Genomic DNA, 24645 nt, shown 5'->3' with positions numbered 1-24645 from the left:
ATCAGCAGAGGTGAGCCGTGGCATACTGGTGTCAGCGTGCAGAGGCGGCTTGCAATGATTCATTTTCGGTATATATATACAATTAGATGCAGCTAATACGGATACAGTGTGGTCGTAAAGTCATTTCATTATAAGATCTGATGGATCAGCTCCAGCCTGTTACGATCGGCAGTTACAGAACTCACAAAATTGCCCAGTTCCCAAATGCCCAATGCCCTTCTGCCTATGCCGCCGCCTGCGCCTTCAAAAACTCCGCGAACGCAGCATACACCTCCTTCCTCGCCGCATCGGCCTTCTGTGGGTCCGCACCCGGCTCCGGCTTCTTGTCAAAGAAGCTCCCACATCCCTCGTACCGCTTCCACCTAACGTCTTTCCCCGCCTCCTTCAACTTGTTGACCAGGCTCTCCCCGCTCACGCAGTGCGGGTCCTGCGCCGCCGTATAGATGAAGACGTCCTTGGGGTATGATGCGACCGGTGCGAATGCCGACGACACGCGGGGATCTTTGGGATCCGCCCCGCCGTAGAGGTAGCAGTCGTTCAGAAGCCCCGCGGCCTCGGGAGCCATACGAGGGGGTACAGACTCGTCCGGCGCCCGAAGGTCCTTTTCGCGGATGGTATAGTCGACGAGGGGGTAGAGGGTGAATACAGATTTCACGCGGGGGGCGACGGACGACGAGGAGGAGAGGGAGAGGGCTAGGTTCCCGCCGGAGGCAAAGCCAGAGAGGGAGATGGAGGATGAAGGGGGCAGGGAGGCGATGACGTCCTCACCGTCCTCGAACGCCGCGGGGAAGGGGTGTTCGGGCGCCAGGCGGTAGTGCACGTCGTACACGGTATGGTTGGTTTCGTTGGCCATCTTCTGGAGGAAGTGGACGTCTGTACGCCGGAGAGCGTCGAGGACAGAGTAGGACGCGTGGAAGTTGACGAGGTAGGCGCCTTCTGCGTGCACGATGGCGGGGAGGGAAGACGAGGAGGAGGAGCGGGAGGAAGGTGGGGAAGGGGATTTCGAACCGATACGGAGGTTGAGGGTACGAGGGGAGCCGGCAGGTGGGCCAGGCGCGGTGGGGATAGCAGGCGTGGTGCGTTGCCCAGGAGGCCGGTAGACGTCTACAGTGATGGACCGCTTCTTGTCCCGAGAGGGGATTTGGATAGTCTCGTCCGCGTCATTCTGGACCGTCCCGACGTCGGTCCACACGGCCGTGCGGATGGTGGTAGCGATACCTTTGAGTTTGAGGTAGGCAAAGTGCATTTCGGCTGTGGATGTAAAGTATGAGAACATGCAATTGGAGGGGGTCGGGTGGGCAGGGTGGGTGAATGGTAATATAGGCAAGTTGTATCAAAGGTATGAGCTGGCATGGTCGTCGCCCAGTCGACCCTCGGCGCGGTCAAAATCTCGATGGACCGCGTCACTACGTCATCATCTCGTGTCGAGATCGGCCAAAAGGTACAGGCACGCCTCGGCCTCGGCCTCGGTCACACCGCCGCGGAGTCCCGCGGAGTCTGGACCGGTTCCTGAGAACGGCGAGCAGCAGGCGAGCAGAAGCAGACCAGCTTGATGCAGAGCATGCATCAGATGCCAGATGAACAAGATCGGAGATCACATACAATCAGATCAAAGCAGCTAGAGATAAAACTTAAGAGATGAGGGAAACATAAAAGTCCTAGGCGATACCGGCTCAAAGCAGCCTAAGCCTTGTCCTGAGCCAACTTCGCCGCAATAGCCGCATCCTCCTCATACCCCGGCAACCCCTCCACCTCACTCACTTCCACCGCCTGCTCGACCTCCTGCACCTCCTGAGCCTCCTGCACAGCCTCCGGCGCCCTCAAAACACAAATTACATCCTCCCCCTCCAGCCTGACTGCCCCGCCACCTCGCCTCGCGCGCCTCTCTGCCCGCCGCGCCCGCCGCTCTTCCTTGCTCAACCGGCCGCATCGGATCCGACGGGTAAGGAGGAGAGTGATCATAAAGAGCATGTGGAAGATGGAGCCGAGACCTGCGCCGAGGACGAAAGCGAGAGCGAGTGATTCAGCGGGTCGCAGGTTCTTCATTGCCCGGTGAAGTCTGAAGATCAGCGCAAGTCCATACTCCAACGTGGGATAGCTCACCTCCCGCCGAATGTCTGAGGCCGACGGTGATGCCATCCATTCTTCCCGTGCAATCCGCCTCCTGGCCGCTCATCCCCATGTCCAGCAAAAGCGTGCGTCCAGGCCGGAGCAGGCATCTGTCCCCTGAGATCCACTACGACCGGCGGCACCTGCGACCATGCCGCAGTGCCTGCTTGACCCCTCATCGCCCCTTTCTCCCGCTGACGTAGGATCTCTTCGATCTCCGCCGAGCCCATGGTGGTTGGGAACTCCTTGTACCGCTCATATACCTCCGGGTTGGCCTTTCTGAAGCTTTTCAGCCCCGCCGCGTGCCTCTCCTTCTCTTCCGCACTCATTCCGCCTCCCTGTCCGGCTTGATCTCCCGGTACCCAGCCCGGCATCCCCCTCATCGGCCTCATCGCCTTACCCTCCCTCTCCCGCTGGCTCAGGATCCCCTCCATCTCGGGCATCCCCATACTGGTCGGGAACTCCTTGTATCGCTCATAAGCGTCCGGATTGGCAATCCGGAATGCCTGCAGCTCTAGCCTCTTCTTGTCCATCTCCGCCCGGATCTGCTCTTGCTGCTTCCGCAACGCCTCCTCCGCCTCGGGATTACGATAGTCCCCGTTGTACTGGACATACCGCCCCTCCTCCTCCCCTTCCTTTGGCTGATACCCCGCTTCGTATACCCGCGTCGACATGTAGTTGGCGCCGACGTGGACCGTCCGAATCGAGCCCGCCGCCATAGTTGGGATCCGGCCGTCCCTGGTGGATGTCCCGACAACGGCGAGGACCTTGTCCTGGATCTCTTCCGCCGAGTAGGGCTTTTCCGGGTCCTCGTCGACGAATTCGACATTGACCCAGTTGACTTCCTTGAGCATCGGCTGGGGTTCGTGTTGATCCGGACGCGAAGGGGGAAAGTGGACGTGTGGACTTGTCCAATGATTCCCGTAGCGAGCGAGATCTTCCGGTGCGACGTTCCGCAATCCCCTCAAGAGCCCATGCTCTTGCTCTCGCTGTTGCAGAATCTCCTCCATGTATTCCACGCTCATGCTGGAGGGAAACTCCCTGTATCTCCATGCCCTGTCCGGATCCGCCTCCCCGAGACCTTCTCCACTCTTTGCTTGCGCCTCCAACCTCATCCGCAACTCCTCTTGCTGCTTCCGCATCACCTCTTCCGCCTCGGAACTGAGATAACTGCCCGTGTACTGCGTGTACCGCCTCTCCTCTTCCCCATCCCGGATCTCGTAGCCGGGATAGTACTGTCGCGCAGTATCGTACCCCTCGCCGAGCTGAACGACCCGGATGACCCCGGCTCTCATGGTTGGGATGAGCCCGCCGTGACTCAGCCCTCCTTTGACCAGAGCGATGAGCTTCTCCTGCATCTCTGCGTCCGAGTATGGCTTCTCCGGATCCTCGTCGATGAACTCGACGTTCCGCCAGTTGATCTCCTTGAGCATGAGTTTGGGCCCGTGAGCCGAGGTCACCGGGAAGTAAGTCTTGTCCGGGCGACCGGGACCGAGACCGTGCCGCGGGTACGTGATGGGCGAGAACGGCCGATAGTGGATGAGATTGTGCTCACTCAGCCAGACGCGGAGGGAGTGGAGGGCGATTCCGAGTGTACCGGTCGGGACATCATTGTGCTGGTCGTGGCCGTGGCCGTAGGGGCGGGGGTGACCGTGACCGTGGCATGGTCTAGCCTGCGCCATCGCCGGAGAGGATTGGGCAGCATGAGCCGCCATCCACGCTGGAGAAGGCTTGTCCGATGCGTGGGGCTGCTCCGCGGAGGGTAGGTGAGAGGTACGGTATTGCATAGTAGGAGGGAATTGGTTGTCTCGGTTGTTTCGGTCGTCGGGGAGGAATATGCCCGCCGAGGCTGTTGTCGCTAGAATATCAGTTCATTTTCTTCTCCTTTCAAACGAAAAAGATGACAAGAACTTACCTAGGGCCCCAAGGGCTAAGATGGAGAGCTTCATCCTGACTTTCTGCCTCTATGCAGAGGGGGGAGATGAGAGGAAAGAGAAGAAAGGCCAAGGGTGAGTTGAAGGGGGTCGGGTGGCGAACGACGGCGGAACAAAGGGAATTGCCCAAAGCGGAGAGAATTGCGAGGAATGTGGAGCTTGGCAGAGCGGAGAGAGAGAGAGACGGTATCTGATTTGATTATCCTTCTTCGTCATGTACAGTACTCGAGATAGCTCAGACCTAAGGCGGAACAGGCCCGCAGCTACTTGTATGGTGCGTGGCATGTATGCTCCCATCTCGTGGGTTGCAGGGCATTCCGACGGGGCTTGGAATTCAGGGAAAGTGGGGAATGGGGAGCGGAGCGGAGAGGGCGTGTGGATGGCGCAAAGATGGTATAGGCTTCCGGGGTCGACAGGGCACATAGAAGATTTTTGGGGTGGGCTCGAGACTCGCTTCTAACGGTCGACTGACTGATATACTGAACGGGTCGACAGGTCTTCATCCTCTTCCCCTCATCTTGATCAGTTTTCTTAATTTCGCCCATCTCGCCATCGCCATTCCGCTCTCGTTCGTACCGTACGCGATTCTGGCTTCGCGGAACATCGATAACCGGCAGCTCATGTAAGGCGAGGTATGCCAGCTCTCGCCCCTCTGGATCCTCGACACCCCAGAGGGAGCAAGAGAAGGACCGATAAGTCCACCAGTCAACGCTGCGCCCCTCTACTCAGATCCGACGCTATGCTCGACCAGGCCATCGACAACGGTGCCGCTGCCGCGTCTTCTCCATCGGCCACCGACTTCCTCAACAGCCTGGCTCGACTCTACCCGAGGCATTAGGGTCCTCAGCCCGGCCAGCGGCGAAAAGGAGGGGGACGCGGCGGCCGCGCCTGTCTTCGCCTTGGACGCTCGTCATCTCCACCGAGGAGCAGAGCCTCAGCGGGGTCGTAGGCAGCAATGCCAAGGGGAAGAAGCGGGCGCTGGAGGAGCCGTTGCAGAGCCAGCCTTACAAGCGGGCCTCCTGGAGGACGGCGCCAGTCGAGGTGCCGGAGCCGGTAAAGGGAGAAGGTGGCGGAGAAGGGGGCGGAGAAGGTGGCGAAGAAGGCCACTCGACTTCCTCGCTTATTTCCTCGGAGGGCGGACGGCGGGAAAGGCACGACGGACATCGAAGCGGTTGCATCGGTATTGGGCGTCAGAACGACGGGCGGACATGGCAGGATGGGGACCTTTTTTTTCCTGTAAATATCGGTCCGTACCTCCTGGTTGTGCGTCTCGGTCGCGCAGGTCATGTGCCTGCGGGGCTGGGGCGTGCTACTGGTGGTAAGGGTCGGTATTTTCAAGAGGGTCCTCTTCGTGCGGCGGTGTCACTGGCATGCGGGTAAGGGGTGAGAAGGGGAAGGGAGCGGTAGCCTGCTCGTAGCTTGTCTTCTCTCAGCTCCGATCGTATGATGCATCAGTATCAACACCACCTGATGGCACTGTTGCAATCTTCACTCTGTCATGCAGCTTGAGAGTCAAGCAAGACTGGATCAGACTTCTGGACAGCCGCGGACTGTCGGTTGCGTCCACCCAAATCCAGATATCCAAATCCACCTCCACCTTCTTGACCTTTCAACTTTCTCAACTCCCCCTCATCCTTGCTTACTTTTCAATCAGCACAAAAGGCCAAACCCTCGGCCCAGCATGTCAGTCATGCTCGAGACGTCCCTAGGGGAGCTCGTCATTGATCTGGAAGTGGATAAATGCCCCAAGACGTGCGAGAACTTCTTGAAGCTCTGTAAAGTCAAGTATTACAACTTGAATGCGTTCTTCAATGGTAAGTCTTTGCTTCCCACTCTACTGTCAGCCCGCCCAAATGCAGTTCGACGGTCACTCCAAATTGATACTATCCAGTCTCCCGGGCATGGACTATGGCTGACCACCAGTGTCCAAGAACTTCATCTGTCAGACCGGCGACCCCACCGCCTCCGGAACAGGCGGCGAGTCTTTCGCCTCGTACAACACCTCCATCCTCACTTCCTCCTCTACTCCCTCTACTTCCCCCTCCCGCTACTTTGTCCCCGACACCCATCGGACCCTAAAGCACACCGCCCGCGGAACAGTCTCCATGGCCGTCTCCCCCTCTCATCCCCCGGGCGCCGGTTCTCAATTCTTCATCACCCTCGCACCCTCCCTCGACTATCTGGACGAGCGCCATCACTCTGTCTTTGGACACGTCATTGAGGGCTTCGAGACGCTCGACAAGATCAACGAGGCGTTCCTCGATAAAGACGGTAGACCGCTCCAGGATATCCGGATCCGGCATGTCGAGGTCCTCGAAGATCCGTTCCCTGATCCAGAGGGGATGATGGAGGAGCCGCAGAGCCCGGTGAGGCCGCCTGATCTGATGGGTATGGGCGAAGGCGTGGCGAGAATTGGAGAGGATGAGGATGTGTTTAGGGAGAGGGACGAGAACGAGTTGGAGTTGGAGCGCAGGAGGACGGCGGCGGCGAGCAGCGCGTTGACGCTGGAGATGATTGGTGAGTCGCTCATAGCTTGCTGTCGGAGGGTCGTGGGTGTGAATTAGGTCTGGGAAGAGAAGCCAGATGGAATCAATGGAGTACAGGCGTGTATCGCGGACCTGGCCCGTCATAATCCTATAGAACGATGCTAACAGCACAGGTGATCTCCCCTTCGCCAACGTCAAAGTACCCGAAGCCACCCTGTGAGCTCGTCGCCAGGTCCCGTTCCTGCACATAAGCTGATCATACAGCTTCGTTTGCAAGCTCAACCCCATAACGACAGACGACGATCTCCACCTCATCTTCTCCCGCTTTGGCGATGTAAGTCGCTTGCCTCTCCCTCTCCCTCTACCTCCACCTTCCCTCTCCATCCAATCCTTCCTCTGTGGCTCCACGTTCCCGCGAGGTGCATCTGCTGATGCCCAGATCCTCTCGTGCGAAGTCATCCGCGACAAGACCTCTGGCGATTCCCTGCAGTACGCATTCATCGAATTCTCAGTTGCCTCCGAGGCGGAGGCGGCATACTTCAAGATGCAAAATGTCCTGATTGATGACCGGTACGTCTGCCCTGCCGTGCCCTCGCCTTTCTCCCCTTGGCTCCTTGCCTAGTCTGTGCGGGCTTCGATATGAGCGAAAGAGCTGACAAGCAGTCGTATCTGGGTCGACTTCTCCCAATCCGTCGCGAAAGGCTTTGACGGGATCCCGGGCGGAGTGGGCGGGATGGGTGGCGGCCGCGGAGGTCGTGGTGGACGAGGTGGAGGGAGGGGCTGCTTTGGCGGGAGAGGAGGAGGGGGTGGTGGAGATACCTACATGGCCCCTAGAGGGGGAGGCGCTGGGAGAGGAAGGGACAGCGGCTACGGGTCTCGAGGTGGGAGTAGCGGCGGCGGCGGAGGAGGAGGAGGGGGCTATGGAATGGTATTTGACAAAGAGCCCAGTCGGAGCTCTGGGGGCGACAGGGAGAGGGAGAGGGAGAGGAGGAAGAGTCGGAGCCCGAGGAGAGACAGGGATAGAGACAGGGATGAGGAGAAGAGGTACAGGAGAGAAAGGAGTGGGTCGAGGGATCGGAAGCGGGACAGTCATGGTCACGGTCACGGGAGTCGGAGGCGGGATGATAGGGACGATGACCGCGATAGAAGGCGGGAAAAGGATGAGAGGGATAGACCGAGGGAGAAGGATAGGGATAGGGAGAGGTATCGCGAGCGAAGCAGGGACAGGAGTCGGGATAGAAGTAGAAGGTAGATCAGCTGATCGAGTCAAGCTCAATGCAAATGCTGGTGTTCGTGTTTGACCGGCAAAAGGAAGCTTAAGAAGGTAAGGACGGAGACGACTATGCGATGACGGGTATTGCTATATCTACAATCGGCAGCTTGGCTAGCTTTTACTTCTTCCGCTTTCAGTCACTATGCCTACATTGTACTTCGGCAGATCCAACTTTGTCCCCCTCCTCCCCGTTTACATGTTCTTAAGCTCATCGATCTTCTCGCTCGCCTCGGACTTGCCGAGGTGCTCGACATCGCCCGCGGCCCCCTCTGCGCCCTTCTGCTTCTCCAACACCTTAAGGAAGCCCTTCTGCTTGTCCGTAGCGGGTTGGTCACCTGTAGAGTCAGCTTGCCTTCATCCATCCACTACGGGCGAAAAACGCTCACCAGTAGCCCAGTTCTCAGGGTGGTCGAGATGCGCCTCATCCCCCGGGGTGGTCTCCTCCCCCTTCTTTGCTCCGCCATTCGCCGCCTTCGCGCCATTCGTTCCGCCGTTGGCTGTGGTGGCCTTCTCACCATCTGCCGGCTCGGCCGGAGTGGCGATCTGCTCAGTGGGAGGGGTATCGACCTCGATGGGATCCTCCTTGGTTTCTCCTTCCGCCTTAGCCACGATGGCCTCTTCGATTGGGTCCGCCTCGCCGTCCTTCTTGGCCTTCTTGGCCTTGTGGATTGTGTCGTCGTCTGCGGGCTTCTTCGAGGAGGAGGCCTTGGACTTGACCTCACCGGTAGCGCTGGTAGAGCCGGTAGAGATCGATTCGCCGGTGCCCTCCTCTTCCGCGGCAGCTTCCATGGACGCGGGCTTGTCGGCCTCGTCCGCGGCGGGCGCCTTACGCTTCGTCGAAGCCGAGGTGTCTTCCTTCCCGCTCGAGGAAGCGGCCGCGGGCTTGCCGCCGCTCTCGACGTGGTTTTCGGCGTCGTTCACCGAGTCACCCAGCTGCGGATGTCAGCTCCAAGGTCTCTGCTCGAAGACATTCGGAGAACCTGAAGCTTACCTTCTCCCCCTTCTTGAGCTTGTCGATGACATCGCTCGCATCGCTCTTGCTCAGCTTGGAGGTGTCAAGGCCGGCCTCCGGGACGAGGTCCGGCTTCTGCCCTTCGAGGACCTTGATGAAGCCCTCCTGGTTGGAGGTGATGGGCTCAGAACCGGTCGTCCAGTTCTCCGGGTGGTTGAGGTGGTTTGCGGGAAGAGGGGGAAGGTTGGAAGGGTCGGACATTTTGTATTTGGGTTTCAAAGCTGATATGTCAGCTACTAATCCATGAGGGAGGACTACACTGATGATACCGCTGGAACATGGCTAGGCTTCGATTGAATCATCGCCTTCCTTCCCGGCCCCACCGCTCCAGTCCGAGCCTCTGACCTCGCACTGCCCCACTCGGGCTACAGCTGCTGGAACACGCAGCGACTAACGATCGTCTACGTGAAACCTGGTGGGGAGAGAGAAGAAATGACTTACGTGTAAGAAACAGAAGAGGTGATTGGTGAGTGTGGTGGGTGAGTGTGGTAAAGGAGCAGCAGGAAGGGAAATGTGATCTGGTGAAGGGCACCGAGCTATCTGGTCAGCTTGTACTCGTCTGTTCCTCGAGGGAGCGGCAGCGATGTAAGCTCACATATTGACCGCCAGTATGTGTATGTGGAGGAGTAGGATGAAGTATGAAAGAGTGAGGAAGAAGGAGGGAAGAAGTTGGATCGAGCGGACAGAGGTCGGACGCGTCAAGTGGAGGTGATGAGTCCCGGGGTCACGCGAGATGACTGGACTGAAATGACGTCAGCTTAATCTGGTCCCGCTGATTCCCACGTGTTTGCACCAGTCCGTGCGTAATCAGCGACGCGTTGGTTGAAGCGAAGCTCTTTGCCTTGTCTGTGCACCACACCCCGCTATAGGACCCTAACGATGGACGCAGACCCATGGGCAGACGCACCTGTAGCGTCCTCTTCGACCAGCCAGCCAATCAGCAAGCGGACCTCGCTTCAAGCGGTCGGAAATCTCGAGCCGATATCGCTTGAGCCGGAACAAGGCGACGACTTCGCGGGTGGTTTCGCATCTGCCTCTCAGTCGCTGGAAGATCCCTATGCAAGCACGGCAGACCCATTGGTATCGGGAGGAGCAGAGGATAATTTCGGGGACGACTTTGACGACTTTGACGCGGCGCCAGTAGCGGGCCCGAGCTCGGGCGGTGCCGCAGGAGCAAATGGGGACGGGGAGGATGCGTTTGGGGACTTTGGCGATTTCGAAGAAGGGGACTTTGATGCTGGCGAGGCGGAGACGAATCAGCAGGAAGTTCCGGTGCCCTCAGTGGCGCCAATACCGGAGGAACGATTGGTCAGTGATGCTACCGCTGAGTTAGGAGCAAGAGTTGATGTACAGCCCGCACTATCCCTCCACCCCTTTCCTTCCGCCCCCTCCCTCATCGCCCAATTCACCTCCCTCCTGTCACCCCTCCTCGACCCAACCTCTCCACTGTTCACAGACGAACCCCCACGCCTCGCCTCCTCATCCCGCCAGATCCTACCCACCGAGACCGCTCGGGACGCCTACATCCAGCTCGCCTCTCCTCCCCAGCTCAAACCCCTCGACTGGACCCGCTCACGCGTACGGCGGGAACATCTCATACATATGAGCATACCGGTCAATCTGGACGAAGTGGATAGTCATCTCTTGACGAGATTACCGGCATTGACAATCTCGACGAACTTTGCGGATCTGCGCGCGCCGAGGAAACGGCATAGTGAGGAAGTGCAGGGGGTGGGGGTGGATGGTGGGAAGGGGAAGGCAAGGGAGACGGAGAGTATGCCGGTGTCTGCTGCGCCGAAGGATGGTGCGGAGGGGAAATATGGGCTCGGAGTGCGGCCGGAGCTGGATATGCAAAAGGCGGAGGAATTGTGCGGGATAGAGGAAGGTGAGCTTCGAAACCTGTTGGCAATACTGCACTTCCGTCTGACAGAGCTGACTATGTCAGATCAAATATCGATACTATCTCCAGCGGCATTAGCCAAGATCCAGGCAGATCTCGTCCAATCATCAGCACAAGCATCAGCACTACTCGCTCATCTACTCCAGCTGAAAGATGCCCAATCACACGACGCAGCCACATAGTAAGTCTCGCCCTTCTTCTCCATTTTCACTTCGTCTTCCTCAACTCTGACTAAGACCCATTACATCGTTCTTGTGCTTGCATGTGAGAGACGTTGCTGATCCAGCAGCAACGGCATGATCTCGAATCTTATCACCAACGCCGCAAACGCAAGATCTGCGCAACAAGCTGGATCAGGAGGGGTCTTTAGGCGGAGCTCAGTACGGAGACCTGTATCGGTCATGGCTGGCGGCGCTAACGGGAGTGGGAGCGCCACGCCCAGAACGGGTAGTCCCGCTCTCAGATGACACTTCCCATTGTTATTGGCCCGAACAGCGCGTACCGACGGCGGCTTAAGCTGCATACTGCTGATCTGGAAGTGCATTGATGATACTGAATATCTACAAGGAATAGGGTCCCTCTCATTCGATTCCCCTACGCCACGTACCACTCGACGGTATCTGACTACTCGAAGCGAATGTCAACCTGTAGCGAGGTCTTCCCTGGATATCTGATTCCAGGTACCTCATCACCAGAGCTCAGAGTCGAATTCGCCAGACCCGGACCAGTGTGGTGCGGCTGGAAGGTCAAGAATGAGTTGTTCGCCTGATCGACGGTGAGGCAGAAGTAGGAGGACCCGCCGAACGACTGACCGCGTTTGGCATAGCGTTTCCTGATCTCGGCAGTATTTCGGAGGAGATCCAGGTACGTCGTCCGGGTATCTTCCGGGGCTTCTGGTCCTCCGCCAAGAGTCAGGACAGTATGGTGGCCAGTCCGCCCGGCCCTGTTGTGTGCCTTCCAGAGCTCATGATCGCGAGGGGAGATGCCGAGGGTAGTCTGACAGAGGAAATCGATGCTCATGGTACTGACGGCAGGGTGTTTGACACTGATCTCGACATCCTCTGAAAAAGCCCGGTATGCGATCCGATCTTCGGGCTCGATCCCGGTCCCTTCCGGATCGGGAAGCAGGTTGAGCTCTCCTCCCTTGGAGATGAAAGTCGTTCCATCGGGGAGTTCCACTCGGTCTTCTGGCTGAGGTACGTGTGCGACTGATAGGTAATCCCAGATGGCTGGCTGCCTCAGAGGGGAGCTTGCGTCCTCTTCAGCAGTGCGAATGACCTCTTCCAGGAGATCATCGAATGTCTGAGGTTGCTGGGTGCTGGCATCGCCGTCAAAGTCGCTGAGGATAGGGTCTTCTCGCGCGGGCTCGGGCTGTGGGCTCATTCTGAGGGCGGGTAGTCACTGGACACCACACCAACCTCCGCTCTGGTCCGGAAAGACAAGTTGATGCTGGTAGTGAGATGCGTAGGGCCCGAGGGCAGGGTCAGATGTAGGTTAGTGGGTGTGGTAGTCTTGCCTTGACTTAAAGGTGTCTGGTATCAAAGCTGGGCGAGGATGAGTGGCGAGACGGAGTCTGAGTAGAGGGGGAAAGAATCTGGCGTCTCTCTAGTCATATGTCCTTTAGTCCTGCCAGACTGTACCATTCCTTTGATGCTCGAAATACGACACCTTGAGATGACGAGGGATGTCAGCCGTGCAGATCGAGTATGGCGCCACGTTCCGGCTCGATCGAGGATTATGGCGGCCCTCAGCTTTGAGCTCTGTATGCTTTCTTGAAAGGTGTAGCTGAACCTTCTTCTCGCTGGACAGGGCATATCGGAAAGCAGACTACGGAGCCCGGCGGTCTCACTGTCGTGACCCGCCTCGACTTGAGTGGGGAAGTGGGGGAACGAGTTGCTTATTCCTTCCCCCCACCTTATCACCCATCCATCGCGATTCATCAGAGCTGCATGCATCTGCATCTAAGCATCATCCCATCTACGTTCACCACAGTCAACAGCATCATGTCAGCTGTGATCCGCCCATCGCTGGCCGCCAGCCGTACTCTTCGTGAAGCCACGCATCGGCTCGGCGAATCTTCTCGCTCCTTCTACGCCCCTTTCGCCGCTCTCCACTCCCCCTCGATCCTCCCCTCACGCCCGCCTCAGCCGGTCCTGCGCACTCGGACACCTCATCGGCGCCAACCAGCATCATCATCGGTGCGGTATGCTACTACTCTAGCGTCCAGCTCGTCCGCTACGCCCGCACCCCTCTTGTCTTCAAAGCCAAAAGTCCGAGTAACACCGCCATCTCTCGAGCGGATAAAGGCGGATGGGTTCTTCGACGACGATGTTCAGCTTATAGCGGAGGATCAAGCGGTGATGCATATGAGCCCGGAGGCTGTGACAGTGAGTCTGCAGCGGAGCGGCAGCGATATGGGATGGCTGAGCTGATCAATCAGCAATTAGCTACTATCACATCTCGCGAACCGCCGGACGTGTTGGCGAAGGGGAAGTTGGCGTTGAGGATCATGGTGGAGAGTGGAGGTTGTCATGGGTATCAGGACACGCTCAGCTTGACAGAGGAGAGGAATGTGGATGACTAGTGAGCACTCCACTTCTGGCCGACCCCCAAAGACTCTGATCGTGCTGACTAAGCAGCACGTTCCAGCCCGAAGGCGTCAACTGCATCCCTGTCGTCGTTGACCTTGTCTCGCTCAATCTGCTCAAAGGCTCCCGCCTTCACTTCGCTACAGAGCTCATCGGGTCGAGCTTTAGAATAGAGGAGAACCCACAAGCCAAGGACGGGGGTTGCGGGTGCGGTGTGAGCTGGTCATTGTCATAGCCTAATTTGTACATCCTTATATCTGTAATCTTGCCCAAGATGTCTAAAAGCGAAATTGTCCTCTCGAACCCCTGACTAATCTATTATATTGTTTGATATCCCATCCACTTCCTAGATCGTGAGTCTGGTCGGCCCCCTTCGCTTCACCGGGGAAGTGCCGGTCTTGATGGCCGTGCCGTTGGTAGTGGTCCACACCGACAGAGCAAGATCGCCGCCGCATTGTTCCGCGTTGTTACCGGAGCACTTGGACGAGCACCGAGCGGCGTCGACGACAAGAGACTGGTTGAGAACGTTACCGCATCGGCATTCCTAGCTAGTCAGCAAGATCCAAATACAAAAGTAGGGGAGCTCACCTGAGGCATGGTCCCCTGGTCGACCTGGGTGTACTCCATTCCAGCAAAAGCAAAGCCCTTGCCCCCGCAGTACGCCACACACCCCTCGTTGGTCATGCTCGCGTCGCTGTAGCTGGTGCCGTTGAGCGTACGCGGGCTGCCCTCGGCAAAGCACCCAACGTAAGCGGGCGTAGCGGTTTGGTTGGCGAATGACCAAGTGGTGAGACGGCTGGGACCGCCGCAGGTGCGCTTGTCGTTCCCGGAACAGGTCATGGCGCACTCTGCGTCGGGCGCTTTGACGGAGCCAGAGTGGAATGAGGTGCCACAGTAGCATTCCTGCTTATCAGCGCAGTCCATCGCATGTCTGGATAGGACTCACTGAGGAGTACTCTGCACCAGCAAAGCTGAAACCCCTGGACTGACACTCGGTCATGCACTTCTCCGGCGTCATGTCGCCCGCCGCGAAAACGTATCCGCCCAGTGCCCTTGCGCCGCTCGGCTCGGTCATGCAACCATGATCAGACCAGCCCTTGGGGAGCGTGACAGTGGGGTACATGCCGGCGTTATTGTAAAGGGTGAGGGCGTTGGCACCGCCGCAGATCTCATTATTGTTGTTGGCGCAGTTGACGTTGCATTTGTCGTCGGCGAGGAGGGTGGTGTTACTGGCGGTACCGCGGATAGCAAAGTCACAGTAGCATTCTGATATCAGCTCAGTCTTGACTTGAACGTACCTTTCCCGAACTGCGTGGCGGACAGTGGGTACCCCTTATCCTGGCACCAGCTCACGCAAGCCCCGCGGGTCATGTTGTTGTCGATGAAGCTGGCACCGCGCAAAGACCGGCCGTCGGTGGACTCGGCCATACACCCGACATAGTCGTAACCCGGGGCGATGATGGACTTGAAGTCCGTGTAGGAGGTGTTGCCCTCGACGTAGTTGGGGTTGCTGGGCTTGGTACCGTTCCCGATCCAGATGGGGTTGTTGCCGGGGAGGAGGGGGATGGTGTGGCCGAAACCGATATCCTCGTTGACCTGAGGGTTCTCGGCCTTGCAGGCGTGCGCACCGTCATAGTTGAGATAAGGGACGAAAGGGGGGCACTCGGCCAAGTTGCCAGCGACGCCATTGTTCTGGTTGCACTGGTCGATGGCCTCCTGGAGGACGTTGGTACCGTTGACGAGGGACGGCCAGCCGTTGAGGAAGTCGCCGTGAAAGCCGTAGCCGGTGGTGTCACCGTGAGCGAATACCCAAGTTGGGTCCGAGCCGTTGTTGAAGGGGTACTTTTGGACCTCAAAGATGTACTCGTAAAAGAGGGTGACGAGATGCACGGGGTGGGAAGCGGGGCAGTCACCTCCGCCCTCGGGACCGCCGGACGCGAACGCCATGTGGGACTTGTGGTCGGGCGAGTCGAGGTTGACTCCATCCCAGCACGAGGGGAAGTTGACCTAAGATCAGCACAGTCCCGGCTATGAGCGTCATAACTCACCTGAGCCCTCATCCCCTCGGGACAGTTGTGATTGAAGAAGTTGTTCCTCTGATCCCACGCCGGATCACCTCTGTGGTCATTGTAGTAGTCAAGACACACAAAGCTGACCGCCGCATCCTCCGCCGACCCGCTGTACGTCCGCCGGAAGGGGTTGCCGCTGATCATACGAAGACCATCGGGGAAGGCGTGGATCTTGCCGTTTCCGCGGGGGAGGTAGTAGGTGTTGATGTAGGCAACCGAGATGGCTTCGTACGTCTTTGCGATGGGCTCGTAATAGTACAGTTGAGGAACCCAGTAGTTGGAGAGGTCGACCGAGACCGGTGCGGTGGTGCACTTGGACCGACGAGCCGAGTCGTAAGACATGGTCTTGTCAAAGTTGCTGCCGCCGGCAATGCTGTGGACGTGACCTGAGACGCTGCCGGGGTTGACAATGCTGCAAAGTCAGATCGATTCAGTCTTTGGGCATAGTAGCATCTCCAGTATGTCCCTCCTGATCGCGCTTTCGGGACACGAGCGAGTGGAGCATGGGGGAACTTACGGGTCAAGACGCGTATTAACAAGGATATCCTGCGAGAGAATGAAGAACCCCTGTGTGGGCAGGGCAGCAAGCACCGCGAAGAGCGCTGTGAACGTCGAGGCGAGCATCTTGGGCCGAGTCGGACTGACAAAGCGGAGCTTGAGAAGTTGGTAGCGTGAGGGGCAATGAGCAACATCTCTATAACCCCGACCCTCTTATATCAGCCTGCCTTGCCCATTTGTTGTTCTCTTGCGCACCGCGTGCTCGGCGCGGAGCAGCGGAACGTAACGGGGAGATTGACTGAAAGCAGGCGCGTCACGGCGATATACCTCACGCCTCGCGGAGAAAGGGAAGAGAGAACGCCTCAGAACGTGCCAGGAACAAAAGGCGACTGCTCAGGCACGGGTGGCGGAGGAATGTGGAAACGCGCTCTCACGTCAGTGGCGGCAGCGGAGTGCGAGTTGCCCCCGGCCCGCTGCGCTGCCGCGGCGAGGTCGGCAAAGCAGGGCAGCAACATGCGAACGGCTGCGGCAGAAGACAAGCTGCTGCTGATAGTGGCGCTGAGACATCCGAGCATGCTCCGTCGACTGCCAAGTCTCCGGCCGTACGCGGCATGGCCTCGAGGAGGCCGTGTGAACTCCTATGAAATGATAAAGCTGGGTGGGTATCGCTTACATGCTCTCAACAAATTGCTGGTCTATAGGCAGTGGTACGTTATTTCTACTTGATTATGGCAGTGCACCTGGATCATCAGCATGTAGCATGTGAGGTGTGTCAAGACTCACCCGCTGGATGCGCAGAAGACGTAGTTTCATCCTCGCAGTCCTCTTCATCGGTGCCACTTTCGCCCGGAGGTGGCGCACTGGCGCTCGAGGTCGGAACGCCGTTGATCAGCGAGGCGGGCGGGCAATCCGGAGTCATAGTAGTGGTCATGGTAGTGGTACATGCCGGAGCCGGCGGGGGCATGCTTGTCGGCTGAGCGTTATGAGGAACCTCCGGGCTGGACAAGGTCTGGACGGCATTGATCTTGCTGGCGGTACCGCCACCTTGCTGCTCGAGGGGTAGAGAGTCGGGCACGAACCCTGGCTCGGGTAAAGCGCCTGGATATAGGTCAGCTGAGTTGATGGTATACATGGCGGTTTCGACTTACGCTTGCGGGGCGGCGGGGCGGACCCTCCGTCAAAGCCTTGAATGACTGTCAGCTTACAGCGTGCAGAAGAGATGTATCAGTATGACTTACCTGGTGGAGGCGCCGCCCCGCTCCTATCACACGAACACTCGCCACCGTCCCGCTTCCCGAGCCCGCCAGGAGGTAAGCTTCCTGCTCTGTCCGTGGAGCAAGGGCAAGCGGTCGAGGTGGAGGTCTGCGCTGCCACTGCGGGGCAGGGGCACGTCGACTTTGCTCCGCCATCCCGCTTCTTGTAAGCCGGATTGAAGCCAGGAGGAGGCAGCGCGGCCGCGCCATGACATGCACACGTGTCGGATGGAGCTGGAGGCTCCTCAGGGCAGTGGCAATCGCCACCGTCAGTACGCTTACCCAGCCGAGGAGGGAGTGAGCCTGCTCTGGGACCCGGACAGATACAGTCGGACTGTTGCGGAGGCGGGGGCTGCGCAGGTGCCGATGTTGTGACGACTGGCGGGGCTGCTGGCGGCGGGGATGAGCTGGGGATCGGGACATCAGGGGTGGAGATAGTGGGGACTGCATTGATCTTGCTTGCCACTGGCGTGGACGAAGTGACTGCCGCCGGGGCAGGAGGGGCGGGAGGGGGCACCGCTGACGGACAGTTTGGAGCAGCGGTCTCCGTCACCCACGTAGTGATGCACGCAGCGGCCGGGAGCGATGGTCGCGGAGGTGGCTGAGCGAACGAAGAGGGCATGTCTTGCGTGTTGACAGGCCCCGAGGAGCAGGTGGTGCCCTTTGCCATAGCGGAAGAGGCAATGTCGCTGCAGGTAGCGGGAGCGAACGCGCCAGGGGCGAGCGGTGCACAGCAAGCTTGGAACACTGCTTGTTCGGGCTTCACTTCCAGTCCGCACTGATTGTCAGCTCTTTTTACCTCACGATGGGCTGTAGCACTCACCCCGACCTGTTCCCAGCGACATTTGAAGTCAGCAGGGGGCTCCTGGTAGTATTGGTAGTAGCAAGCGTGCGCTGCACCCAGAATGAGCAGAGCCGAGAATAAGCTGGTCAGTGAGAACCGGAAGGCCATCTTGTATTTCGAGATGGCTGCTTGGCAGGTTGATGGAGACAGGGCTGATCATCAATCACGACCAAGTGGACCTGATGGGCGCTCCACTGTGCGCCAATCATCCCTTCATGATCAGCCTCGTTTGAGCCTTCACGACCCCTGATCACGGAGATAGGGTACAAAGGACCGGTTATGGTGGGCCATGGGGTGCTGAGTTGAGCCTTAGAGGCGCCGGCGATCAGATGCCCTTGAGCTGATCAGTACCTCGAGCTCATGGCCACCACAGCCGATGTCCGGCGTTCCAGCTGACAATTTGCCTGTGCTATAATTCGATTAAGCAGCAATATACTCCGTTTCCTCGACCGCTTGTCGGCCTCCCCGGTCAGCATGCCCGAGTTTCGTGTATGAGGTTGACAATATCTCTCGCCTCCCGCCTTCGTTTCCGTTCAGATGTCTGTGCTCTTATCAGTGTCGGTCTGATCAGTCGCTTTGCGCCTGCGTTTCAGCCTGATACACGCACCAACCCGCATTGAGACGACACATAAAGCGCTCCAGTTCGAGCTACCACCCCTCCTTTCTCCACCTCCGCCTAGCACGGACTTACCCACACGTGCATGATCTCCCTCGCCAAAGGAGGTGCCCCTTGACACACCTCAAGGACGATGCCACACACGCAAACTCACAAAGCCATTAGCTGCTATGGTTGCATTGGTGAGCGCTCGTGAACCAACTCAAGTCTGTCAGTCTACATGATCTCGTCAAAAGTCAGAATCACCTTGACGCCCCAGCCGACATCTTGAGGATGTCGCCTCTCTCCCCTCTGTTCATACTACTCCTGGGGGCAATCTTGACCGTCGCTTTGCAAGCCCCGAGCGATCATCTCGATCGAAGGGTGTACGACCCAGGAAAGCGCAATGTCCCTCAACCATCCTTGGCGCCCGCGTCGTCAACCGTCAGTAAGACTCAGCTCGTCAATGGGGTACCTACCAGCTCTAGTGTCTCTAGCGGTCTCCTTGCTGCCTCATCGAGTATCTCCCTTCCCGCCGTCCCGGGTTCCGGCTCCAGCGCCACCCTCTCCCTCTCGGCCTTTCTCCCGCTCATCTCCTCCAAAGTCCCAGGATCGACGTGCGGCCTCAACTCCACCCAGTCAATGGTCCAATGCCTGTTCGACACCTCCGCCAGCACCTGCCAGTCCGTCGGAGGCGGGTGTGCCGTTCTAGCGCGATACCTGCCCATCTCGCCAGACGACGCCACAGCATGCTGGCCCGACGTCCAGGTCGCGGCGGAGGTGTGTGCGATGTGTAATGGTACCAAGGCGGGGTATGGGCTGTACAATACGTACTTGAGTACGTGCTTTGAGCTGTATCCGGAGGATAGCGGTGTCGGGACAGAGTCCGGGAATGGATCGAAATCAGAAGTCAGTGGCGCAGGCAGCAGACCGACGAGTAGCGGAGTACCGGCGGTACCGAATGCCCCAGCGTCAGCGACAATGAGCAGCAGTGCCGGCGGCGGCGGCGGTGGAGGAGGGAATGCCGGGGCAGGAGTGACCAGCTCGAGCTACTCATCCAGCGGCGCAGCGGGCGCAGGGACAAAGCCGACATCAGTAGGCGATAGGGCGGCAGCGCTACCTTCCCAACAAGGCGGTATAGCGGCGAACGAAGAAGGCCTCATCACCGCCATACAGGTCAAGTCAACCTCAACCTCGACCTCTCGCTCTACTTCTGGTGCCTTAGTGTTGGGTGAGCTCGGACAGCCGACACCGTCAAGCTCTTATGGCCCGAGAATAACAGACTCGCCATACCTCGGAGGCGAAGAAGTGACGGCCAGTATGTCGGGGTCGAACAATGGCTCCCTGTTGCTTTCCGTCTCTGCACCAGCGTCAGCGACGCCCTCTGCGTCCGTCAGTGACCTGGCAGACTCGATCGCTAAGCCTGAAGACCTAGCTCGGAACGCTACGACACTGTTCTTTGCGCACGATGTCAACCCGGAGTGTGCGCAGAAAGAGGACGGCTGTCTGACCTGGAAAGCCCAAATCAACGTGGGTGCCCAAATCAACGTGGGTATCTCTTAGTACGCCAGGGGTCCGAGCTGATCTGCATAGAATAGCACAGCAGGCGCAATCTGCGCGACGTCGATCTTGGAATCAGCGATGGACTGTTCTTCTTGTGTCGGGGCAGCGGGGAAGTCTGATCAGACGACTTACCAGGCGCAGATGCTCGCATATGGGAACTACAAGAACAATTGCACCGTCCTCACTGGCGGTAAAGGCGGAGTAAGTCTATTTCAGTGAAATATCAGCATCACAGCGTCCATCAGCTGATATAGCAGAACGCAAACGTCGGCGCTCTGAATGCAGTCGAAGAGGTTGACGGTCCCCGTGCAGCAGCGAGCGGGACTGGCGGCAAGGCCCGGACCACAGGCGCCCCCGTTGATAAGGGCGAGGCGAAGACGCCCGCAGTGCAGTATGTGGAGGAGAACGCTGGGCATCGTCTGGAGGCATGCGTGATGGGCGTGGTGAGCGCAGCGTTATTAGCTGTATTGGCGGGAGTGTCTTGATCATGAGGTGGACCAGGACCTGGACGAGCAGCGAGGCGGCGGTGGGTAGTGAGATGGAGAAAAGTGGTTAGTCGACCTGTTGTAACATTATCATCTGAATATCAATCGTGGCGAGCGAACACGCAGTAAGTGAGGACGAGGTAAGTATGAAACCCCCAAAAGGGGCCAAGGCCGACAATGCATACCTTGAGCCCAACGTCAAGGCCTTGCCTCCGCCTCAGAGGCTCTAAATCTCACCTCCCCCTCTTGCAGCCTCCTCAACGCCCCGCTGCGAGCAATCACGCCATCCGCTTCTCCCCCGAGCGCTTCTCCAACACTCGCATAAACCCCTCCCACATCTCGCCCTTCCGCTTATGATCGTAGTCATACATCACGATCGTGCTATCCGCCGTAGCCGCGAGCTTATTGTCTTTGAGCGACCAGAGGGCGTGGGCCATCCCGAAGGAGGCTCGGGAGGGGTTGATGGAGTGTGGCCGGTTAGCGATGAGCATCTGATTGGGATCAGCTTGCTTCTATTTATCGACGCCGAAGGCGGTGTAGATAGTCAGATAGTCAGCTGAGCGGAGATATATAGAGACGTACTGTATCGGGATAGGTCATGGGATGGCGGTATCGTACCGAGACTTCTTTGAGGATGAAGCCCATGCCTTTCCCATGCTGATCATGTCAGCTTATCAATCTGAGTCGGATCTCAGAGATCCAAAGCTGTGCTCACCATGAGATTCATGACCTCTTGTGTAGACAGCTCATCCGCCAGCGTCTCGGTCCACCTCAGCCGAGCACTCTCGAGCCATCTGACATAGTTGACATTGTTGGCGTGTCTACCTCATCAGCTTCTCTCTTTGCTGCACCGTTCCGCTCGTCCACCTTCTTCCTCCTGCCGAGACCCAGCAGGCCGTTAGAACGCGCGAAACTCACTGGAACATGTCGCAATCCCCCCATGCGACACTCCACTCCAACATCCCCTTCGTGTCAAACCCCTTTTCTCGGAAATACGCCTCAGCCCCCTTTCTGCCCGCTTGTAGGCGCTCATGGCTTGGCCTGAACTGCGTGCTTTTCAGTCCCTCGTGCTCTCCTACCGCAGCGCCTATGGCCTCCGTCGCACCCGCCACGCTTTCTGAGGCAGGGCTGGCATCCGGGTCTCTCCATTGAATCTTGGGCGCATCTTCGTTGGATCCCTTAAGCGCCGAGGGGAGTATGGATGATAGCGACGGGCGAGAGGTGGAGTGGTCGGCCTCATGTGCAGGACCTGAGGTGCCTGGTGGGATGTAGTATGGCGATTCTGGGTCTTGAAACTTGGCCAAAAGATCCTGCAGGGGTAAGCGATGACACCTCGCTCGTCCAAGGGGCGAAGCTGACCCGGATCTTGCGGGACTCGTCTGCGATAGCTGTAGTGTGGAAATCGCGCCCTATGGTAGCCCGCGATGCTATGCGGAGCCTGGAGCAGGCCGTGCAGATCAGACGCATGTCGAAGATGAGGTGCAGTCGCAGGGAATTTCGCCTGGACTTTGCGGCATGTCGAATAGCCGGCATCTCCTATCTCCTGCCATCTTCTTCTGCTCTATCCCAGCCAGCGCCAGACATGTGGTGGAACAAGTACTTATCGATACATATTGAACTATCAACTATCAAAGGACAACAGAGTATATAATGCGTGTATGGTAAGCGTTAACTAATCGTGGCTGGGTCGTATACAAGCCTTAAATTATGAAGAGTCCCGAGGGTCCAGCCCTTCCGCGCGCACAGTCCCCTCCCTCCTCCTGTCCTCCCACTGACCGCCTAGACCCTACTTCCCCTGCCCCGCTGACACCTCAATCCCGCCATCGCGACCATCACCTCACTGACGCTCCTCCCATCCTGCCTCATCTCCTCCTCGTCCTGCCCAAAGCTGTGCATCCTTGACCCAGCCGCCGGCCTCGCGCCTTCCATCTCGTATGGCCTCGGCCTGGGGCGTGGGCGAAGAAGGGACGGGCGCGACATGCGACCCGTGCCGGCTACACCGATCTGAGCCGCGAGTGTGGGGCTGGGGAGGGAAGTGATGGTATCGGTAGATGAGATGGATGTCATGGTCGCCGAGGATAGGGTGGAGAAGACCGACGAGCGCTCTGCGGGGTCGTATGGGGAGTAGGGCTGGGATTGGGTAGGGGTGGGAATTTCGGAGGTGGATTGGGAAATGGCAGGGGGTGTTTGGACGTCCCGATTCCGCGCAAACATGGCGAGGTCCGATGGGGAGTGGATACCGGGCCCGTACATCCGCCGATAGTCTTCGGATTTGCCACCCTCGAAGCTAGACTCGCTGCTGACTGACCCGGGGGTGGCGTTGTCGCTGTTCTGCCGGTGAAAGTTGATGAGGGATGGCCGGAACCTTGGGTCGTACGTGTCATCGACTGACATCCTCCTCCGCCGCCCCGCCGATCCTTCCGCCTCCTCCCCTTCACAGTCATCCTCCTGATAATCATCCCCCTCATACTCTCCCTCTTCATACTCATACTCGTACCCCTCCCCATCCACCTCCTGGTCCACCTGCATATACTCCTCCCTGGTGTTCCGCTCGTGCAGGGCCGGCCTGGGCATGGGTGAAGGAGAGGGAGAGGTGAAGAGCGCGTCAAATGGGTTGGCAGTGGCGTCGCACGATCGAGGACCGCGCTCGAGGGGCATGGACTTCATAGCTTGAGCCATGCCCATCGTGTGACTCGCCTTGAGCGAGGCCGAGTACTCGCGGAGTGAACCGGGCGGGGTAGTGTCTGTGGACGAAGAGGAAGAGTAGGAAGAGTCCGATGGGAGGCGGCGGGATGAGGAAGAGTAAGGGGTGGATGGACCATGGGATGAGGCCGAGGACGAGCCGAAAGAGGATCTGCTGAATCCCGACATTGCGATTGAGGCTGTGTTTTCGGTCGTCTTTGTGTGTATGGGGAAGGTGTTTGATGTATAAAAGAGCAACTTGAGGGATTGTTGTTGCTGTGAGGTGGGGCGTGGGGGAAGGCGAGGCGGGCCTTGGTGGTAGAATGACGTCGGATGAGACACGAGGTGGAGGAGATAGGAGGTATAGGACGCGTTTCAGATAGAGAGCTAGTAGTGGCGAGAGTTGTGGAGCGGACCGAGATCTCTAATCTAGCGTCCTTTAATGTCCGACTAGCGGGGAAATGCGGAGTTGCAAAGGTGTACCTTCTGATGATCAGCTTGCTGCAAGTCAAGAAGAACAAGATGGGTAGGTGCATGGCGCGACGTGCGGTGAGAAAGAGGTGGGTCCATCGACTCACCGTGCGTCGGGAGATGGTCCGAGCGCCGCTATACTCGCCGTTAATTACGTTCTGAAACTGATGAAACGAGCTGGAGTCAGAATTGTTCCACGCAGCGACACGGCAAGAAGGGAGAGGAGGGAATGAACAAGAGGAGGGGCATCTGTGTATCGACCAGCATGATTGTAGCTGCATGGCCCTCGCAGACATGCCCATCGTTGATGCTGACCGACGCGTTCTGTGTCCGACGCGAAGCAGGATTTAAGCTCACCGAGACGCGAGGCAGGCACGGATGCACACGCCTCTTTGGTAAGATGACGTAAAAGTGCGGACGATCGTCGATATCACCCGGCCGGATGCTAATCGGAGCAGATCCCAGCGCAGAGGTATGCAGGGTGAGTGATAGGCGATGGTAGACTTCTGGGTGAGCATCAGCTGGAGGTCTTGTAATGGATGCAGAGTGGGCGGAAATCGTAGCAACGAGGAGGGACAAGAGGTGAGCATTGCGGATGATGGACTTACCGTGAAATGTCTGTACTGCGGTAGAAGAAGAGTACTGTGATGTTGGTGAGTGCAGGCAAGACTGAGCTTGGTAAGGAGCGACGATAAGCGGGAGCTTCAGTTGGCTGCGAGAGTGTCCGTGAAATGGAAGAGATACGAGGAGAGGGTACTCTCGAGCGAGCTATTATATCTGCTACCCTCTCAAATCCACCCTTCAAATCCCGCATCTTTTCGTCATACAGTGTCCCTCTCACTTGTAAACACGGATGAAACACCCAAGTGAAGCGCTCACGCAC

General features: G+C 58.2%; 13 protein-coding genes across 13 annotated transcripts; 4 read left to right on the top strand and 9 right to left on the bottom strand.

Moving 5' to 3' along the window:
- Nucleotides 1-223: 223 nt before the first annotated feature.
- MKK02DRAFT_39203 (alpha/beta hydrolase fold-domain-containing protein) lies at nt 224-1246 on the bottom strand (the record flags this gene model as incomplete). Its single annotated transcript, XM_053090485.1, has 1 exon — nt 224-1246. One exon carries the CDS (start codon nt 1244-1246, stop codon nt 224-226), a length of 1023 nt encoding a protein of 340 aa, XP_052943001.1.
- Nucleotides 1247-1683: 437 nt separating this feature from the next.
- MKK02DRAFT_39202 (uncharacterized protein) lies at nt 1684-4058 on the bottom strand (the record flags this gene model as incomplete). Its single annotated transcript, XM_053090484.1, has 3 exons — nt 1684-2059; nt 2104-3967; nt 4025-4058. The coding sequence occupies 3 exons, from the start codon at nt 4056-4058 to the stop codon at nt 1684-1686; spliced, it is 2274 nt and encodes a 757-aa protein (XP_052943000.1).
- Nucleotides 4059-4886: 828 nt separating this feature from the next.
- MKK02DRAFT_29098 (uncharacterized protein) lies at nt 4887-5330 on the bottom strand (the record flags this gene model as incomplete). The annotated part of the gene is made up of 1 exon (XM_053087708.1): nt 4887-5330. The coding sequence occupies one exon, from the start codon at nt 5328-5330 to the stop codon at nt 4887-4889; it is 444 nt and encodes a 147-aa protein (XP_052942999.1).
- A 394-nt stretch (nt 5331-5724) lies between these two features.
- MKK02DRAFT_39201 (cyclophilin-like domain-containing protein) lies at nt 5725-7781 on the top strand (the record flags this gene model as incomplete). The annotated part of the gene is made up of 6 exons (XM_053090483.1): nt 5725-5857; nt 5967-6560; nt 6703-6745; nt 6794-6863; nt 6969-7099; nt 7193-7781. The coding sequence occupies 6 exons, from the start codon at nt 5725-5727 to the stop codon at nt 7779-7781; spliced, it is 1560 nt and encodes a 519-aa protein (XP_052942998.1).
- A 213-nt stretch (nt 7782-7994) lies between these two features.
- Nucleotides 7995-9015, bottom strand: MKK02DRAFT_39200 (uncharacterized protein; the record flags this gene model as incomplete). The annotated part of the gene is made up of 3 exons (XM_053090482.1): nt 7995-8137; nt 8189-8735; nt 8794-9015. The coding sequence occupies 3 exons, from the start codon at nt 9013-9015 to the stop codon at nt 7995-7997; spliced, it is 912 nt and encodes a 303-aa protein (XP_052942997.1).
- Nucleotides 9016-9693: 678 nt separating this feature from the next.
- Nucleotides 9694-11181, top strand: MKK02DRAFT_39199 (uncharacterized protein; the record flags this gene model as incomplete). The annotated part of the gene is made up of 4 exons (XM_053090481.1): nt 9694-10122; nt 10168-10699; nt 10760-10895; nt 11004-11181. 4 exons carry the CDS (start codon nt 9694-9696, stop codon nt 11179-11181), a joined length of 1275 nt encoding a protein of 424 aa, XP_052942996.1.
- A 157-nt stretch (nt 11182-11338) lies between these two features.
- On the bottom strand, nt 11339-12097 carry MKK02DRAFT_39198 (uncharacterized protein; the record flags this gene model as incomplete). The annotated part of the gene is made up of 1 exon (XM_053090480.1): nt 11339-12097. One exon carries the CDS (start codon nt 12095-12097, stop codon nt 11339-11341), a length of 759 nt encoding a protein of 252 aa, XP_052942995.1.
- A 620-nt stretch (nt 12098-12717) lies between these two features.
- On the top strand, nt 12718-13537 carry MKK02DRAFT_39197 (uncharacterized protein; the record flags this gene model as incomplete). Its single annotated transcript, XM_053090479.1, has 3 exons — nt 12718-13101; nt 13155-13297; nt 13354-13537. 3 exons carry the CDS (start codon nt 12718-12720, stop codon nt 13535-13537), a joined length of 711 nt encoding a protein of 236 aa, XP_052942994.1.
- A 317-nt stretch (nt 13538-13854) lies between these two features.
- On the bottom strand, nt 13855-15995 carry MKK02DRAFT_18401 (uncharacterized protein; the record flags this gene model as incomplete). The annotated part of the gene is made up of 5 exons (XM_053085941.1): nt 13855-14205; nt 14249-14568; nt 14601-15309; nt 15351-15783; nt 15889-15995. The coding sequence occupies 5 exons, from the start codon at nt 15993-15995 to the stop codon at nt 13855-13857; spliced, it is 1920 nt and encodes a 639-aa protein (XP_052942993.1).
- Nucleotides 15996-16595: 600 nt separating this feature from the next.
- MKK02DRAFT_29092 (uncharacterized protein) lies at nt 16596-18074 on the bottom strand (the record flags this gene model as incomplete). The annotated part of the gene is made up of 5 exons (XM_053087707.1): nt 16596-16609; nt 16653-16967; nt 17018-17062; nt 17108-17900; nt 17946-18074. 5 exons carry the CDS (start codon nt 18072-18074, stop codon nt 16596-16598), a joined length of 1296 nt encoding a protein of 431 aa, XP_052942992.1.
- A 781-nt stretch (nt 18075-18855) lies between these two features.
- MKK02DRAFT_29091 (uncharacterized protein) lies at nt 18856-20839 on the top strand (the record flags this gene model as incomplete). Its single annotated transcript, XM_053087706.1, has 5 exons — nt 18856-20109; nt 20155-20325; nt 20382-20567; nt 20617-20650; nt 20736-20839. The coding sequence occupies 5 exons, from the start codon at nt 18856-18858 to the stop codon at nt 20837-20839; spliced, it is 1749 nt and encodes a 582-aa protein (XP_052942991.1).
- A 48-nt stretch (nt 20840-20887) lies between these two features.
- MKK02DRAFT_39193 (HotDog domain-containing protein) lies at nt 20888-22076 on the bottom strand (the record flags this gene model as incomplete). Its single annotated transcript, XM_053090478.1, has 5 exons — nt 20888-21100; nt 21192-21266; nt 21325-21430; nt 21534-21919; nt 21969-22076. The coding sequence occupies 5 exons, from the start codon at nt 22074-22076 to the stop codon at nt 20888-20890; spliced, it is 888 nt and encodes a 295-aa protein (XP_052942990.1).
- Nucleotides 22077-22388: 312 nt separating this feature from the next.
- Nucleotides 22389-23480, bottom strand: MKK02DRAFT_39192 (uncharacterized protein; the record flags this gene model as incomplete). The annotated part of the gene is made up of 1 exon (XM_053090477.1): nt 22389-23480. The coding sequence occupies one exon, from the start codon at nt 23478-23480 to the stop codon at nt 22389-22391; it is 1092 nt and encodes a 363-aa protein (XP_052942989.1).
- Nucleotides 23481-24645: the final 1165 nt, after the last annotated feature.

The sequence above is a fragment of the Dioszegia hungarica genome (assembly GCF_025882075.1).
Source record: "Dioszegia hungarica strain PDD-24b-2 chromosome Unknown MKK02contig_19, whole genome shotgun sequence".
NCBI classification, from domain to species: Eukaryota; Fungi; Basidiomycota; class Tremellomycetes; order Tremellales; family Bulleribasidiaceae; genus Dioszegia; species Dioszegia hungarica.
The sequence above is the reverse complement of the archived record's forward strand: the minus strand, read 5'-3'. Positions and strand labels throughout refer to the sequence as shown.